The sequence below is a fragment of the Budorcas taxicolor genome, chromosome 17, assembly GCF_023091745.1.
Source record: "Budorcas taxicolor isolate Tak-1 chromosome 17, Takin1.1, whole genome shotgun sequence".
Taxonomy (NCBI): Eukaryota; Metazoa; Chordata; class Mammalia; order Artiodactyla; family Bovidae; genus Budorcas; species Budorcas taxicolor.
Genome location: NC_068926.1, coordinates 70,610,529 through 70,626,671, shown reverse-complemented (window position 1 = coordinate 70,626,671; position 16,143 = coordinate 70,610,529). Strand labels below are relative to the sequence as shown.

Genomic DNA, 16,143 nt, shown 5'->3' with positions numbered 1-16,143 from the left:
TTGCCAGGGGGTATTCCCAACCCAGAGATCGAACGCACATCCCTTACATCTCCTGCATTGGTAGGCGAGTTCTTTGCCACTCGCTTTCCCACCTGGGAAGCTCCACGTGAATGTTGTACAGACTGACAAAGTGGGGGATCAGGAGATCCTGTTCTGCAGCTTTGAAGTTCACGACATCATATGTGTCACTGAAATTTGGTCTAGAGTGGCTTACATTTTACAGACCTGGGGAACATTTGCTGTGGACCAAGACCAGGAAGGTTGTGCAAAGACAGAGCTTCCTCCCAGAGAGGTGCTGAGTTATGAGAATACTGGATGAGGTGGCAACTCTCGAGGCAGGTCAGGAGGCACCCTCTAAACTGTGGGTCTGGTGATGGGAGGGGAGGGGGCGGGGCCACCACTGGGGTTTCTGTCTCACTTCTCTGCCCGTGTCACTGTGGGTTACACGAAGCTGCTCCCACTGCCATGGTCTGCCCCACAGATGTAGTCAGCCTCGTCCTCCTCCGGGACGTTCTAGAAGGTCAGGCACCCTCAGGCCAGAGCCCGAGCCTGAGAAGCAGTCAGAGATCCCATCCCCCTTGGATCCAGCAACACCACTGGTGCCCACTCGCATCAGGAAACGGGGACCCCTCCCTGGGACCTTCTGGTGCCAGCCCACATAGTAGCTGCTGTAGCCGCTGCTCAGGGTGCAGCTGAGCTTGGCCGAGGCTCCCAGGGAGGCAGATGCACAGGGCGGCTGTGTCAGCACAGGCTGGGAGAGGGACCCTGAAGCACAGCACCCTGTATGTCCTGAGGAAGGACAGGGAGGTACCTTTGCTGCATGTGGTGGGGGTGGTCAGGGAGGGGGAGTCAGGGTGCTGAGGGCTGTCCTGACCTGTGCAGTGAAGGAGGGGCGTCAGGAGGGAGAGGGGAGTCCAGGCCGAGGTGCACCCGCCCCGGAGCTCTGCTGAGGCTGCTACTGCCCGTCTCTCATGCCCCCACCCCCAGGAGAAAGAGCCCCTCATACAATGTGCCCCTGCCCTCTGACCCACCAAACCCCTCCCTGAGTTCTGTGTGTCGCCCAGGGTTCAGTATCACATCTGGGAGGGTGACCTGAGCTGGGTCTGTCCTGAGGTTCCTCAGGGACACAGAGAGGAGCCATACCTGAGAGTCTGATTGCTGAGGCTTCTGGAGAAGGGAGACGTCGGGGAGGTTCAAGGGAGGACGAGGAAGTGAGGGTCCCGTTCAGGAAGATCGGAAAACATGTCCACGACTTTTGACAAAGTGAATTTGATCATCCTCGAAGAGGTCACGGGGTGCAGGGTTGTAGAAAGAACGGAGGCCAGGACTGGGAAAGCCATGAGTCATAGCGGGAGGGGCAGGGGAGGGAGCCTCTTAGGAAAGAGCTGAGGAGGGGCAGGAGGAGACTGAGGGGAGCTGAGGGGTGCGTGGGATGGGATCTGGGCATTGCTCCCCTCCTCTGATCCTGGGGAAGAGGGTGGGGCCTCATACACCCCTGAGCCCAAAACCCTCCAGCTCTCACTCATGGGCCCCCTTTGCAGCTTCACTCCCAGCAGGAGGCCTGGGGGTTCAGGGCTCTGAGTCTGTCCCCTGAGAGGACGCACCTGCTGTCACGTCCAACTCAGGCCAGTGAGCCTGGGGACTCATGCAGTCAGGGGACCATGTGTTGTGTTCAGGCTTTGCAAGTTCGGAGCAAGTGCACAGCGCCCCCTGGTGACGTGCTCGGGGAATGATCATGGTGGGGAAATTGCGAGGAAGGAGGGGCAACTGCCTTTTCTCAGGTCATCAAATACTCCAACAAGGAACAAATTCATTAAATGACACTAAGTATCACACGTCTTTGAGCTCAACAGATGAGTTTCCTTTTTACTTTCACCTGCTGTATTTCCAGGTTTCCGCCTACTGTGTGCTCGCGGTGGTGCTGGTTTAGTTGCTAAGCCGCATGCCCCACTCTTGGGACCGCCGTGGTCTGCAGCCGCCAGGCTCCTATGTCCACGGGGCTCTCCAGGCAAGAACACTGGAGTGGGCTGCCATTTCCTTCTCCAGGAGATCTTCCAGACCCAGGAATCGAACCTGGGTCTCTTGCATTGCAGGCGGATTCTTTACGGACTGAGCCATGAGGGAAGCCCCACTTTGTTCTCATAACTGTATTTTTTGCATTTATTTCCTTTCCCCTTTTCCCCAAAAGTGCTTATACTTCCTCATCAAATAGATTTGATGATTGTTCACTGCAAATATCTGTCACCTGATTTTATCATCTGAGTCATCTCAGCGTTGATGTCTATATAAGCCTCTTTCCCATCGTTACATATTTTCCTGGTTCTTGGTACCAGTGATATTTTTCACTAGATCCTGGACTTTGGGGATGAGAGAGTCATTTCCTAGGTAGGTTGATAAGAAGTCTAGGGGTCCCCAAGGAGAGAGGGTTCTGGAAGTCTCAAGGAGGAAGAAAGAACAGACTTTTATTTTCCTCTACACTCTTTGCAATTATATAGCAATAATGTTTCCACTGACTCCCCATCTATTTCCCATGAAGTGATGAGACCAGATGCCATGATGTTTGTTTTCTGAATGTTGAGCTTTAAGCCAACTTTTCTAGTCTCCACTTTCATTTTCATCAGGAGGCTTTTTAGTTCCTCTTCACTTTCTGCCATCACGGTGGTGTCATCTGCATATCTGAGGTTATTGATGTTTCTCCCAGCAATCTTGACTCCAGCTTGTGCTTCTTCCAGTTCAGCCTTTCTCATGCTGTACTCCACATAGAAGTTAAATAAGCAGGGTGACGATATACAGCCTTGACATACTCCTTTTCCTATTTGGAGCCAGTCTGTTGTTCCATGTCCAGTTCTAACTGCTTCTTCCTGACCTGCATACAGATTTCTCAAGAGGCAGGTCAGGTGGTCTGGTATTCCCATCACTTTCAGAATTTTCCACGGTTTATTGTGATCCACATAGTCAAACGCTTTGGCATAATTAATCAAGCAGAAATGATGTTTTTCTGGAACTCTCTTGCTTTTTCCATGATCCAGTGGATGTTGGCAATTTCATCTTAGGTTCCTCTGCGTGTTCTAAAACCAGCTTGAACCTCAGGAAGTTCACAGTTCACGTATTGCTGAAGCCTGGCTTGGAGAATTTTGAGCATTACTTTACTAGCACGTGAGATGAGTGCAATCGTGCAGTAGTTTGAGCATTCTTGGGCATTGCCTTTCTTTGGGATTGGAGTTAAAAATGATCTTTTCCAGTCTTGTGGCCACTGCTGAGTTTTCCAAATTTGCTGGCATATTGGGAGCAGCACTTTCACAGCATCATCTTCCAGGATTTGCAACAGCTGAACTGGAATTCCATCACCTCCACTAGCTTTGTTCGTAGTGATGCTTTCCAAAGCCCACTTGACTTCACATTCCAGGATGTCTGGCTCTAGATTAGTGATCACACGATCATGATTATTGGGTCGTGAAGATCTTCTTTGTACAGTTCTTCTGTGTATTCTTGCCATCTTTTCTTAATATCTTCTGTTTCTGTTAGGTCCAGACTATTTCTGTCCTTTATCGAGCCCATCTTTGCATGAAATGTTCCCTTGGTGTCTCTAATTTTCTTGAAGAGATCTCTAGTCTTTCCCAGTCTGTTCTTTTCCTCTCTTTCTTTGTATTGATCACTGAGGAAGGCTTTCTTATCTCCTCTTGCTATTCTCTGGAACTCTGCATTCAGATGCTTATATCTTTCCTTTTCTCCTTTGCTTTTCACCTCTCTTCTTTTCACAGCTATTTGTAAGGCCTCCCCAGACAGCCATTTTGCTTTTTTGCATTTCTTTTCCATGGGGATGGTCTTGATCCCTGTCTCCTGTACAATGTCATGAACCTCATTCCATAGTTCATCAGGCACTCTATCTATCACATCTAGGCCCTTAAATCTATTTCTCACTTCCACTGTATAATCATAAGGAATTTGATTTAGGTCATTCCTGAATGGTCTAGTGGTTTTCCCTTCTTTTTTCCATTTAAGTCTGAATTTGGTAATAAGGAGTTCATGATCTGAGCCACAGTTAGCTCCTGGTCTTGTTTTTGTTCACTGTAAAGAGCTTCTCCATCTTTGGCTGCAAATAATATGATCAATCTGATTTTGGTGTTGACAATCTGGTGATGTCCATGTGTAGAGTCTTCTCTTGTGTTGGTGGAAGAGGGTGTTTGCTATGACCAGTGCATTTTCCTGGCAAAACTCTATTAGTCTTTGCCCTGCTTCATTCCGCATTCCAAGGCCAAATTTGCCTGCTACTCCAGGTGTTTCTTGACATCCTACTTTTGCATTCCAGTCCCCTAGAATGAAAACGACCTCGTTTTTGGGTGTTAGTTCTAAAAGATCTTGTAGGTCTTCATAAAACCGTTCAACTTCAGTTTCTTCAGCATTACTGGTTGGGGCATAGACTTGGATAACTGTGATATTGAATGGTTTGCCTTGGAGACGAACAGAGATCATTCTGTCATTTTTGAGATTGCATCCAAGTACTGCATTTCGGACTCTTTTGTTGACCATGATGGCTACTCCATTTCTTCTGAGGGATTGCTGCCCGCAGTAGTAGATATAATGGTCATCTGAGTTAAATTCACCCATTCCAGTCCATTTTAGTTCCCTGATTCCTGGAATGTCGACGTTCACTCTTGCCATCTCTTGTTTGACCACTTCCAATTTGCCTTGATTCATGGACCTGACATTCCAGGTTTCTATGCAATATTGCTCTTTACAGCATCCAACCTTGCTTCTATCACCAGTCACATCCACAACTGGGTATTGTTTTTGCTTTGGCTCCATCCCTTCATTCTTTTTAGAGTTATTTCTCCACTGATCCTCGGTAGCATATTGAGCACCTACTGACCTGGGGAGTTCCTCTTTCAGTATCCCATCATTTTGCCTTTTCATGCAGATCATGGGGTTTTCAAGGCAAGAATACTGAAGTGGTTTGCCATTCCCTTCTTCAGTGGACCACATTCTGTCAGACCTCTCCATCCTGACCTGCCCATCTTGGGTTGCCCCATGGGCATGGCTTGGTTTCATTGAGTTAGACAAGGCTGTGGTCCAAGTGTGATTAGATTGACTAGTCTTCTGTGAGTATGGTTTCAGTGTGTCTGCCCTCTGATGCCCTCTTGCAGCACCTACCATCTTACTTGGGTTTCTCTTACCTTGTGCGTGGGGTATCTCTTCTCGGCTGCTCCAGCAAAGCACAGCCACTGCTCCTTACCTTGGACGAGGAGTATCTCCTCACCACCGCCCTTCCTGACATTCAACGTGGCATAGCTCCTCTAGGGCCTCCTGTGCCTGCGCAGCCACCACTCCTCGGGTTGCTCCTCCCGGCCACCGCCTCTGGCCTCGGGCCCCTGATGGCTCCTCAGGGCCACTCCCCCTGGCCTCGGGCATGAGGTGGCTTCTCCCGGCAAACCCTGACCACGGACGCAAGGTAGCTCCTCCTGGCCACCGCCCCTGACCTCGGACTTGGGCAGCTCCTCTCTGCCGTTCCTGCACCGTGGCAGCCTGGCACTCTCGGCCGCTGCCCCTGACCTCAGACGTGGGGTAACACCTCTAACCCTAACCCTAACCCTAACCCTAATCCCACCCATGGCAAAGGTCATGAGGAAGAGGCCTGATGGGCAAAAACGAGATCAGGCCTCCAGGGGTCCCCATTCTTGAGCATCTACCCCCAAACCAGAATCTGTCTGTTTTATTATTTCATGACTTTCACCACCTCCTCTGACATTAACACGGGGCTATCCCCGACCACCTTTCTCTGGAGAAAATCAACTTAGGGATCTAGCTATTATCTCTCCTGGACAAGATAAGAGTGTTTCAATTCAAACCTCCTGTTAGCATTCTAGCTTACTTGGCAGGGTTATCCAGACTCTTGCAACATTGTTGAGCCAATGGTTGCTGCCAAGTTCTCACATCCCTTATTCATTGTGTTCCTGGGAGTGCATATAGTCAGGATGAAGAAAAAACAAGCAGCAGCTTTAGCATTAGCAATGTTAGACTTTGAGTTAATAAGTTCTTTCCTTGCTGTAACCCACTGAATCTTTGCTCCATGAAAATGTAACTCTATATTTTAAGGGTGACGCAGGCTAGGAATTTAAGAAGAAACACTTTAAGGGAAAATTATTGCTCTGGCTGACCAACGTTTATCAAAAAGAGGTCATAAAATATCACCAGGCCTCCGGGACAGAAGATAATGTACAAAAAATAAGACTCTTGCAGAAAAGAACCTGGTACCGATAAAAGTTAATACTGATTGAATGCTGAGTTGACTCTGCATTTTTCATTTTGCTCAACGTACAACTCAGGGTATAAAAGCCCTCTCTGAAAATAAAGGGACGGGCCACGCTCGCCAAAGAAGCTTGGTCTCCCTGTCCACTGGAGAAGGGAATGGCAAGCCACTTCAGTATTCTTGCCTTGAGAACCCCATGAACAGTAGAAAAGGCAAAATGATAGGATACCAAAAGAGGAACTCCCCAGGTCATTAGGTGCTCAATATGCTACTGGAGATCAGTGGAGAAATAACTCTAAAAAGAATGAAGGGATGGAGCCAAAGCAAAAACAATACCCAGTTGTGGATGTGACTGGTAATAGAAGCAAGGTCGGATGCTGTAAAGAGCAATATTGCATAGAAACCTGGAATGTCAGGTCCATGAATCAAGGCAAATTGGAGGTGGTCAAACAAGAGATGGCAAGAGTGAACGTCGACATTCCAGGAATCAGGGAACTAAAATGGACTGGAATGGGTGAATTTAACTCAGATGACCATTATATCTACTACTTCGGGCAGCAATCCCTCAGAAGAAATGGAGTAGCCATCATGGTCAACAAAAGAGTCCGAAATGCAGTACTTGGATGCAATCTCAAAAACGACAGAATGATCTCTGTTCGTCTCCATGGCAAACCATTCAATATCACAGTTATCCAAGTCTATGCCCCAACCAGTAACGCTGAAGAAACTGAAGTTGAACGGTTTTATGAAGACCTACAAGATCTTTTAGAACTAACACCCAAAAACGAGGTCGTTTTCATTCTAGGGGACTGGAATGCAAAAGTAGGAAGTCAAGAAAACCTGGAGTAGCAGGCAAATTTGGCCTTGGAATGTGGAATGAAGCAGGACAAAGACTAATAGAGTTTTGCCAAGAAAATGCACTGGTCATAGCAAATACCCTCTTCCACCAACACAAGAGAAGACTCTACACATGGACATCACCAGATGGTCAACACCAAAATCGGATTGATTATATTCATTGCAGCCAAAGATGGAGAAGCTCTATAGAGTCAGGAAGAACAAGACCAGGAGCTGACTGTGGCTCAGATCATGAGCTCTTTATTACCAAATTCAGACTGAAATTGAAGAAAGTAGGAAAACCACTAGACAATTCATGTGTGACCTAAAACAAATTCCTTTTGATTATACAGTGGAAGTGAGAAATAGATTTAAGGGTCTAGATCTGATAGATAGAGTGCCTGATGAACTATGGAATGAAGTTCGTGACATTGTACAGGAGATAGGGATGAAGACCATCCCCATGGAAAAGAAATGCACAAAAGCAAAATGGCTGTCTGGGGAGGCCTTACAAATGGCTGTGAAAAGAAAAGAGGTGAAAAGCAAAGGAGAAAAGGAAAGATATAAGCATCTGAATGCAGAGTTCCAAAGAATAGCAAAAAGAGATAAGAAAGCAATCTTCAGTGATTAATGCAAAGAAATAGAGGAAAACAACAGAAAGGGAAAGACTAGAGATCTCTTCAAGAAAATTAGAGATACCAGGGGAACATTTCATGCAAAGATGGGCTCGATAAAGGACAGAAATGGTCTGGACCTAACAGAAGCAGAAGATATTAAGAAGAGGTGGCAAGAATACACAGAAGAACTGTACAAAAAAGATCTTCATGACCCGGATAATCACGATGGTGTGATCACTCACCTAGAGCCAGACATCCTGGAATGTGAAGTCAAGTGGGCCTTAGAAAGCATCACTACGAACAAAGCTAGTGGAGGTGATGGAATTCCAGTTCAGCTGTTGCAAATCCTGAAAGATGATGCTGTGAAAGTGCTGCACTTAATATGCCAGCAAATTTGGAAAACTCAGCAGTGGCCACAGGACTGGAAAAGGTCAGTTTTCATTCGAATCCCAAAGAAAGGCAATTCCAAAGAATGCTCAAACTATCACACAATTACACTCATCTCACATGCTAGTAAAGCAATGCTCAAAATTCTCCAAGCCAGGCTTCAGCAATACGTGAACCATGAATTTCCTGATGTTCAAGCTGGTTTTAGAAAAGGCAGCGGAATCAGAGATCAAATTGCCAACATCCGCTGGATCATGGAAAAAGCAAGAGAGTTCCAGAAAAACATCTATTTCTGCTTGATTGACTATGCCGAAGCCTTTGACTGTGTGGATCACAATCAACTGTGGAAAATTCTGAAAGTGATGGGAATACCAGACCACCTGACCTGCCTCTTGAGAAATCTGTATGCAGGTCAGGAAGAAGCAGTTAGAACTGGACATGGAACAACAGACTGGTTCCAAATGGGAAAAGGAGTACGTCAAGGCTGTATATTGTCACCCTGCTTATTGAACTTCTATGCAGAGTACATCATGAGAAATGCTGGACTGGAAGAAGCACAAGCTGGAATCAAGATTGCCAGGAGAAATATCAATAACCTCAGATATGCAGATGACACCACCCTTATGGCAGAAAGTGAAGAGGAACTCGAAAGCCTCTTGATGAAAGTGAAAGAGGATAGTGAAAAAGTTGGCTTAAAGCTCAACATTCAGAAAATGAAGATCATGGCACCTTGTCCCATCACGTCACGGGAAATAGATAGGCAAACAGTAGAAACCGTGTCAGACTTTATTTTGGGGGGCTCCAAAATCACTGCAGATGGTGATTGAAGCCATGAAATTAAAAGCACTTACTCCTGCAAGAAAAATTATGACCAACCTAGACAGCATATTGAAAAGCAGAGACATTACTTTGCTTTCCTGGGTCCAGCCCCAGTGGATCCAGGGAATTTGAAGGGTGGACAGCGTTCGCATGAGAAAACCTTATTTATTGATTGGTATAAGAAATATAAGATTAGATTAGGAAGAAATAGTGTAGTGGGAAGATTAAGTGGAGGAAGACGGCTGAATAGCTTGGTTTACGCGGAAGACCAATAAAATTCCACACAAGGAATTTGCACCATCTACGTTGGGCCACCGGCGTTCGCTTGAATATCTAAGGGTGCCTCGCCTTGGGCTCCCTTTCACGCGGGTCTTAACAGCCAGGGCAAGTAAGTAGACTTGGCGAGCCTCCGCGCCCCAGATGGAAATTCAGCCTGAAATTAGAGTGAAGAGCAGAGGGAGGGAAAGGGAGAGAAGAGAGAGAGAGACACGGGGGAAACCAGTCCAGCGACTGGCTCCGGCCTCTATTGTTCAGAAGGCCTTTTATACTTTTGGTAAAACATGGAGATCAATGGGTAACACCAAGTTATGCAGCGTTAGCAGTCCAGACTCTTATCAAAACCAGGCTTTTCTCTCTGCATACCTAATTGTATACACAAGTCTTCGGTAATTTACATCATCTTCCAGCCAAAAGGGCCAATTAACATTTTACAGCCTTTTTTCTGATAAGGGTTTGTCAACCACAAGACTTATTTGTGTTGATCTTCCCAAGGTCTGGTGCCACTCTCAGAAAGCACTAAATAAAGTTACATTCTTACACAGCAAAGATACAGCAACTTACAACAAGTAGAGGGAGTACAGTGATTTAGGCAAAAGAGAAGCAATTAACTCAAAAGTCTAGTGTTGCTAGCATCAAAACTACTATGTATCTTTTTCTACATCCTGCTTACATTGAGTAACATCCTTCTAGGTGCCTAAAAGATAAAGAATATGGAGGCCTGGCAGCAGCATTGAGTCAACAGTGAAAACCCTCTACCAATATAATTTTTAACTCTTTAGAAAAGGTTCTGTATCTTTAAGATGCTTTCAAGCTTTGTGCCTCTCGCGATTGGGGGGCTGTAAGCAATTCACAAGCTGTAAGAGGTCTGGGGAACCTGTTAGGCAGGCTAGAGAGCTATCAGAGGGGTTTAACTGAAACGTCCCTTTCAAATGCAGAAGACTAAAGCCCCGAGTTGACTTTTTTCCAGAGAATATCAGCAGAGTGGAAAAGCAGGCAGATTCTTATTTTTTGGGGGGTGGATGCTCAGGAAATTCCAGGGGGAAAACCTGAGGTCTGATTAGCCTTGCCATCAGAGCTCTGCCGCATGACCTTGTCACGGGTGGAATTACTCACGCTGGCTCCTGGCATTTGCTGACTAAGGTCCATCTAGTCAAGGCTATGGTTTTTCCTGTGGTCATGTATGGATGTGAGAGTTGGACTGTGAAGAAGGCTGAGTGCCAAAGAATTGATGCTTTTGAACTGTGGTGTTGGAGGAGACTCTTGAGAGTCCCTTGGACTGCAAGGAGATCGAACCAGTCCATTCTGAAGGAGATCAGCTCTGGGATTTCTTTGGAAGGAATGATGCTAAAGTTGAAGCTCCAGTACTTTGGCCACCTCATGCGAAGACTTGACTCATTGGAAAAGACTCTGATGCTGGGAGGGATTGGGGGCAGGAGGAGAAGAGGACGACCGAGGATGAGATGGCTGGATGGCATCACAGACTCGATGGACGTGAGTCTGAGTGCACTCCGGGAGACGGTGATGGACAGGGCGGCCTGGCGTGTTGCGATTCATGGGGTCGCAAAGAGTCAGACACGACTGAGCGACTGAACTGAACTGAACTGAACTGAACTGACTCTTCCTTCAGGCTAGTTCCCATCTGGAGCACAGAGGTCCGCTGTGTCTACTTATCCGCCTGGGCTTCTAAGACCTGAACAGGAAGGTGCCCTGGGTCTCACTTCCTCGGGAGACCGGAAGGGCGCCTGTGGCCTATGCAGAGGGTGCAAGTCACTTGTTTCGAGACTTTATTGAGTTTCCGTGTAATCCGAGGAACATCAGCCTCTTTTCTCCTCTATTTTTCCACTACACTATTCGCTCCTATTCTTTCCTCTCTCATTCATTCATTCACCGACGCGGTTTCTCCTGAGGGTTTCCCGGGATCCTGCGGGGGCTGGACCCCGACACCGAAACCCTGAGTGTCCCTCACCTCTGTCATCAGTCACAAAGCAGGGATTTTTCCTGGAATCCCTTGACATCATTGCCATGGTGATCCCTGCTTCCCCGCTGTTCCTTCTACAGGACGTGGGGCCTTTCGATCTGGACTCATCGGGGGCATCATAAGTAGAGGGACCCAGGCACATCTGGGGGAGCCCCTGCTCCTGACAGCCCACAGACCACCCCAGTCCTGAAGGAGGAAATGCTCCGATGGGGTGGAGACGAGAGGAGCAGAGGGCAGCTCAGAGCCAGCACCTGGGGGTCAGGAGAGCCACTCCCGGGGCTCCCTGCCACCTGCGATGTATCCCCGGTACCCCTCACTCCTCACGCTCTCTGCTCTGCCCCTTCAGGAGCAGAGTTCTCACCCTGGGGGACGATCTGCCTGCTGGGATGGTCCACGGACTCTGCTGGAGGCGCACCTGGGAAAGCCTCCTGCTCCTGATCTCAAGTGAGGGAGCTCAGCTCCACGGCTCCCGTGATCACACGGCTGACCAGGGTGCACTTCAGTGGCATCAGAATCTGCTTACATTTTCTGAGATTTCAGCAAAACTGACTGTACCATTGGGAGCAGACATATTATGAACCAGAACATACCTCAGGAATAAGTTGGTTCCAGGGTAATATTTAAGATTTGACGGTTCTCTAAGAACAAGCCCCTGACAGGCTGAGGCTCTCGTCCCAGGTTCCCGTCTACCTGTGTCGCTGTGCGGAGCCCTGTTGCACCAGCCTGCATGGTCAGAGTCAGCCTCGTCCTCACGCTGCAGCCCAGAGACGAGCAGGAGCCCTGCATTGGCCGAGACATCTTTGGATCCAGAAAACCCGCAGGAACCCTGGAGCCTGGTTCTTCCTGGAGTCTGAGTGGTAGGACTGGAGGACTGAGGAGGGCTTGCTGGCTTCTGCTGGTTCCAGTAACAGCATAGTGGCTGACACTGATGTCACTGCTGAGGGTGCAGGGAGCCACAGAGTCACCTGTGGTCTCTCCGGGGACAGGGGTCTCCCCATACACAGGCCCTGAAACCATCGCCGGTCTCAGCAGTCCAGGGCCTCAGGGTTGCGGTGTGGTCACTCACAGCAGCACCAGCTCTAGGGGCTTAGAGAAACCAACAGTAAACAGGTGAGGAATAAATATACCTGCAACCTTATCGAAGAAAGTTAACAATAAAGCCATTAAATTGAGATTCTTCTAAAATATCAGTTGACAATAATAAGAAAACACACTACTCAAGATTAGAAATTAAAATGATAATGTTTGAACAAGTAGCTTTAAACATGGTGGAGTATTCCAAATTCCCTTTGCCCTAAATGGTCTTATATGAAGCAGGACTGGGAAGAGCAGCTGAGGGCGTTTTGGCTGAAAACATGCAGTAAATTGTGAGTACGACCACACATTCTTGTTCTCACCGTGTGAAATGAAATACGATTTTATGTCCATTTCAGAGCTGCTGCTCCCGTGTCTGCTTGGACAGAGATGCTTCAGCCCTGGGAGGCCCATGTCTGGAGGAGAGCAGGTTTTTGTCTCACTTCCCCCCTGGCCTGGAGCACTGTGCCATTATAGCTGCTACTTTCATAAGTTGCACAGTAATAATCGGCCTCGTCCTCAGCCTGGAGCGAGCTGATGGTCAGGGTGGCCGTGTTGCCAGACCTGGAGCCGGAGAATCGGTCCTGGACCCCCGAGGGTCGACTGCTAGTACAATAGATGAGGAGTTTGGGGGCTGATCCTGGGAGCTGTTGGTACCAGCTCACATAATTACCACCCCCGATGTTGCTGCTGCTTCCAGTGCAGGTGATGGAGACACTCTGGCCCGGGGACCCGGACACGGAGGGCGGCTGAGTCAGCACAGCCTGGGCCCAGGATCCTGCAAGGGGGAGAGACAGAGATGGTGACTCGGGGGTCCAGACACGACAGCGGGGAGCAAGGCCCATGAGTCTTCCCAGGGCCCTTCCCCTGTCCCCCCATCCAGTCACCTGTGCAGAGAGCGCCCAGGGTGAGGAGCAGAGGGGACCAGGCCATGGTGGACACGGTCAGGGCGTCCCGCCGTCTGTGGCCCCGCAGCTGAGCAGAGCGTCCCCACCCCGCTCCTTCCCCTCTTCAGAGCCTGAGAGGGGGCGGGGCCTCTCATGCAAATGACCATCCTCCCCGCCCCGCCCCCCACAATGCTCTGATCCCCTCTGGGACCTGGGTCAGCTTCCTGGGCCTGAGGGAGGCCAGTGTGTGATCAGGGGCGGGGTTGCTTGGGGCTTGGGGGTGGGAGGGCACAGCTGGGAGCCCTGAGCAGAAGCACCACGGAGCCCCAGGGGGCTGGGCTCTGCTCTCACCCCTCCAGACACTCAGGCAAGGCCTCGGAGCGCCCCCTGGTGTCCGGACCAAGACACACATCCTTTGACCTGGTGATCAGAGCGCTTAGAGTCAGCTTTCCCCAAACTGGTTTTGAAATTCTACCCTTCAGGATATGTTTCGATGGATAACAACAGCCAACTGTAGCTTACCCTGCCGTGCATGTGAGTTTTACACTGTGGATGTGTGACTTTGAGATTTTAAATGAACCAAAATGTATTCATGGATTAGTAAAATCTAAGGTCGTCACTTAAAATAGATGCCTAAATTTAACTGAAGAAAATGTTGTTAAGTCAGTAGGCTGTGTCCACTCTGGCTTTTTTAATTCTGCATTGCCATGGTACTATTTCTAAAACATAATTTTCCTTGTAGCCTCTGTTCTCTAAATAAGATAATTTTAAAGACTTTCTGACAGGTATGGCATCTCCACTGGGGGATTTTTATGTCGTAGCAGGACGTTCTCTCTGTGACACAGGGCAGGCTGAGTTGTCAGAGCCATGGGTCGGCCTCAGATCTGAGATGAGCGACAGGACAGGACAAGGCAGATCAGCTGTTCTCAGGAATCTCAGACGTGGCCATAGACGTGATCAGACAGAGCTGCAGCGCCGGCCCCGGGGGCAGAGCCCCACGACAGGGCTGCTTTCCCAGCCCAGGGCCCCGCAGCTTCCCTCGGGCTCACTGTGCATAAAGCCAGTCCCACAGCAGCTGAGCACAGATGCTCCTCAGCCAGGAATCATCTCCAGGTCTCAGGACCAGGGCTCTCTCCCGATCTGATTCCTAGCTTAATGGGCGCACAGGACAGAGTGTGAGGTTTCAGGGGATAAATCAGCTACTAGAGGGGTTCATGGATCCCCTGGGAAATGAGGGGACCCTGGGGAGGAAGAGGGAGGGGACGAGCAGGGGTCACAGCTGACGCCAGGGATCTGAGGCTTCTCGGGAAGGAAGGGTTAGACAGGCTCAAGGAGGGGCCGAGGAAGTGTTTCAGGAAGATCTGGAGACACGGCCATGATCTTCCGACAGAGGGAGCTGGCTCCTGACCATGGAGATCATGGTCTACAGACCTACACGGTCACTGGAGGTCTGTAGAAAGAGAGAGGCCCAGGACTGGGAGGAGAGTCGTGAGTGAGGGGAGCGGGAGGGCAGGCTGTGAGCAGAGATGAGGAGGACGGGCGCAGGCTGAGGAGAGCTGCAGGGGGGCACGGGGTGGGCTCGGGGGGCTCCTCCCCTCCTCTCTTTCTGGGAAGAGGGTGGGGACTGATGACCCCCTGACCCTTTCACCCTCCAACTCTGGGTGCTCGCCCCGGGTGCAGCTTCAGTCCCAGGAGGAGGCCTGGGGGCCGCGGCTCTGAGTCTGTCCCCTGAGAGGAAGCACCTGCTGTCCCGTCCAAGTCAGGCCGCTGAGCCCGGGGGCAGGGCCAGCTCAGGGGACCATGCGGGTGTGTTGAGGTTTTGCCAACTCGGAGCGGTAACATCGGCCCCTGGGGACGCGCTCGGGGAACGTTCACGGGGGTGGGGGGAGATTGTGCGCAAGGTGCCGCTCAATTGCTTGGTTCTCGATCCTGTCTGACTCTTTAGCGACCCCGTGGACTCTAGCCCACCAGGCCCGTCTGTCCATGGGATTCTCTAGACAAGAACACTGCAGTGGGCTGCCGTTTCTTGCTCCAGAGGATCTTCCCACCCAGGGACAGAACCCGCATCTCTTATGCCTTTTGCACTGGTAGGCGGTTCTTTACCCCTCGTGACACCTGGGAAGCCTTTGAGGAAGGAGGGCCTGCCTTTTTCCCTGTCACCAAATACCTTATCAATGAAAAAATAAGTGAATCAAATAATAAATATTTCATGTCTTTGATAGTATACACAGAACTTCTTTATTTTCACCTATTGTATTTTCAGGTTATTCTGACTATCTTGTTCTCATGATTCTTTTTTTTTCCCCCCGTACATTTATTTCCTTTTCCTTTGGACCCAAGAATGTTTATATTTGTTAATCAAATACATTTGATGTCTTGTCCCTAAAAATATCTGTCACCTGATTTCATCATCTCAGGCATCTCACCGTTGATGTCTATGCTGTCTCACTTCCCTTCGATATTTAGTTTCCTGGTTCTTCATATAAGTGACATTTTTACTGGATCCTGGACTGTGTGGAAATTGTTTGAAGAAACTCTGAGTTCCATTTCCTTTTCCTTTAACAGGAGATGCTTCTGTGGCGGAAACTCACGGATGTGCATTCACTGCCCAGTGACCCAGCAAGGGCGGCACTGACCCCCTGCTCTGTGCTGCCGACTCCGACCTGGGAACCGGGGGCACCTGTGTGAGCAGCTCCGTCATCCAGGGGCGTGTGACCACCCCCTGTGTGCCGCTGCCCTCGGGAGGGGAGTCGGGCTGAGGGGGAAGCTGGGCTGCACTCAGGGGACACCCAGTCTTCTGGGTTCTGTGGCCTCAGGGACTCCAGGGAGGGGCAGACCCCTTGCCCTGGGTGCCCCGTGGCTGTGGGGGAAGTAGGTCTTTGTCTCCTTCTGCTCTGGCTTGAAGCACTGTGCAAACTTCCAAGCTGTCTGCCCATGAGAAGCAGTAATAATCAGTGTCGTCCTCAGCCTGAACTGCAGTGGTCAGAGAGGCCGAGCTGCCAGACTTGGAGACAGAGA

General features: G+C 49.5%; 1 gene segment (V, D, J or C); it reads right to left on the bottom strand.

The window, feature by feature from the left end:
* Positions 1-441: 441 nt before the first annotated feature.
* LOC128062124 (immunoglobulin lambda variable 1-40-like) lies at positions 442-13,183 on the bottom strand. The segment is given in 4 exon segments: positions 442-513; positions 641-751; positions 12,682-13,016; positions 13,126-13,183. Coding segments are annotated over 4 exon segments (564 nt in total).
* Positions 13,184-16,143: the final 2,960 nt, after the last annotated feature.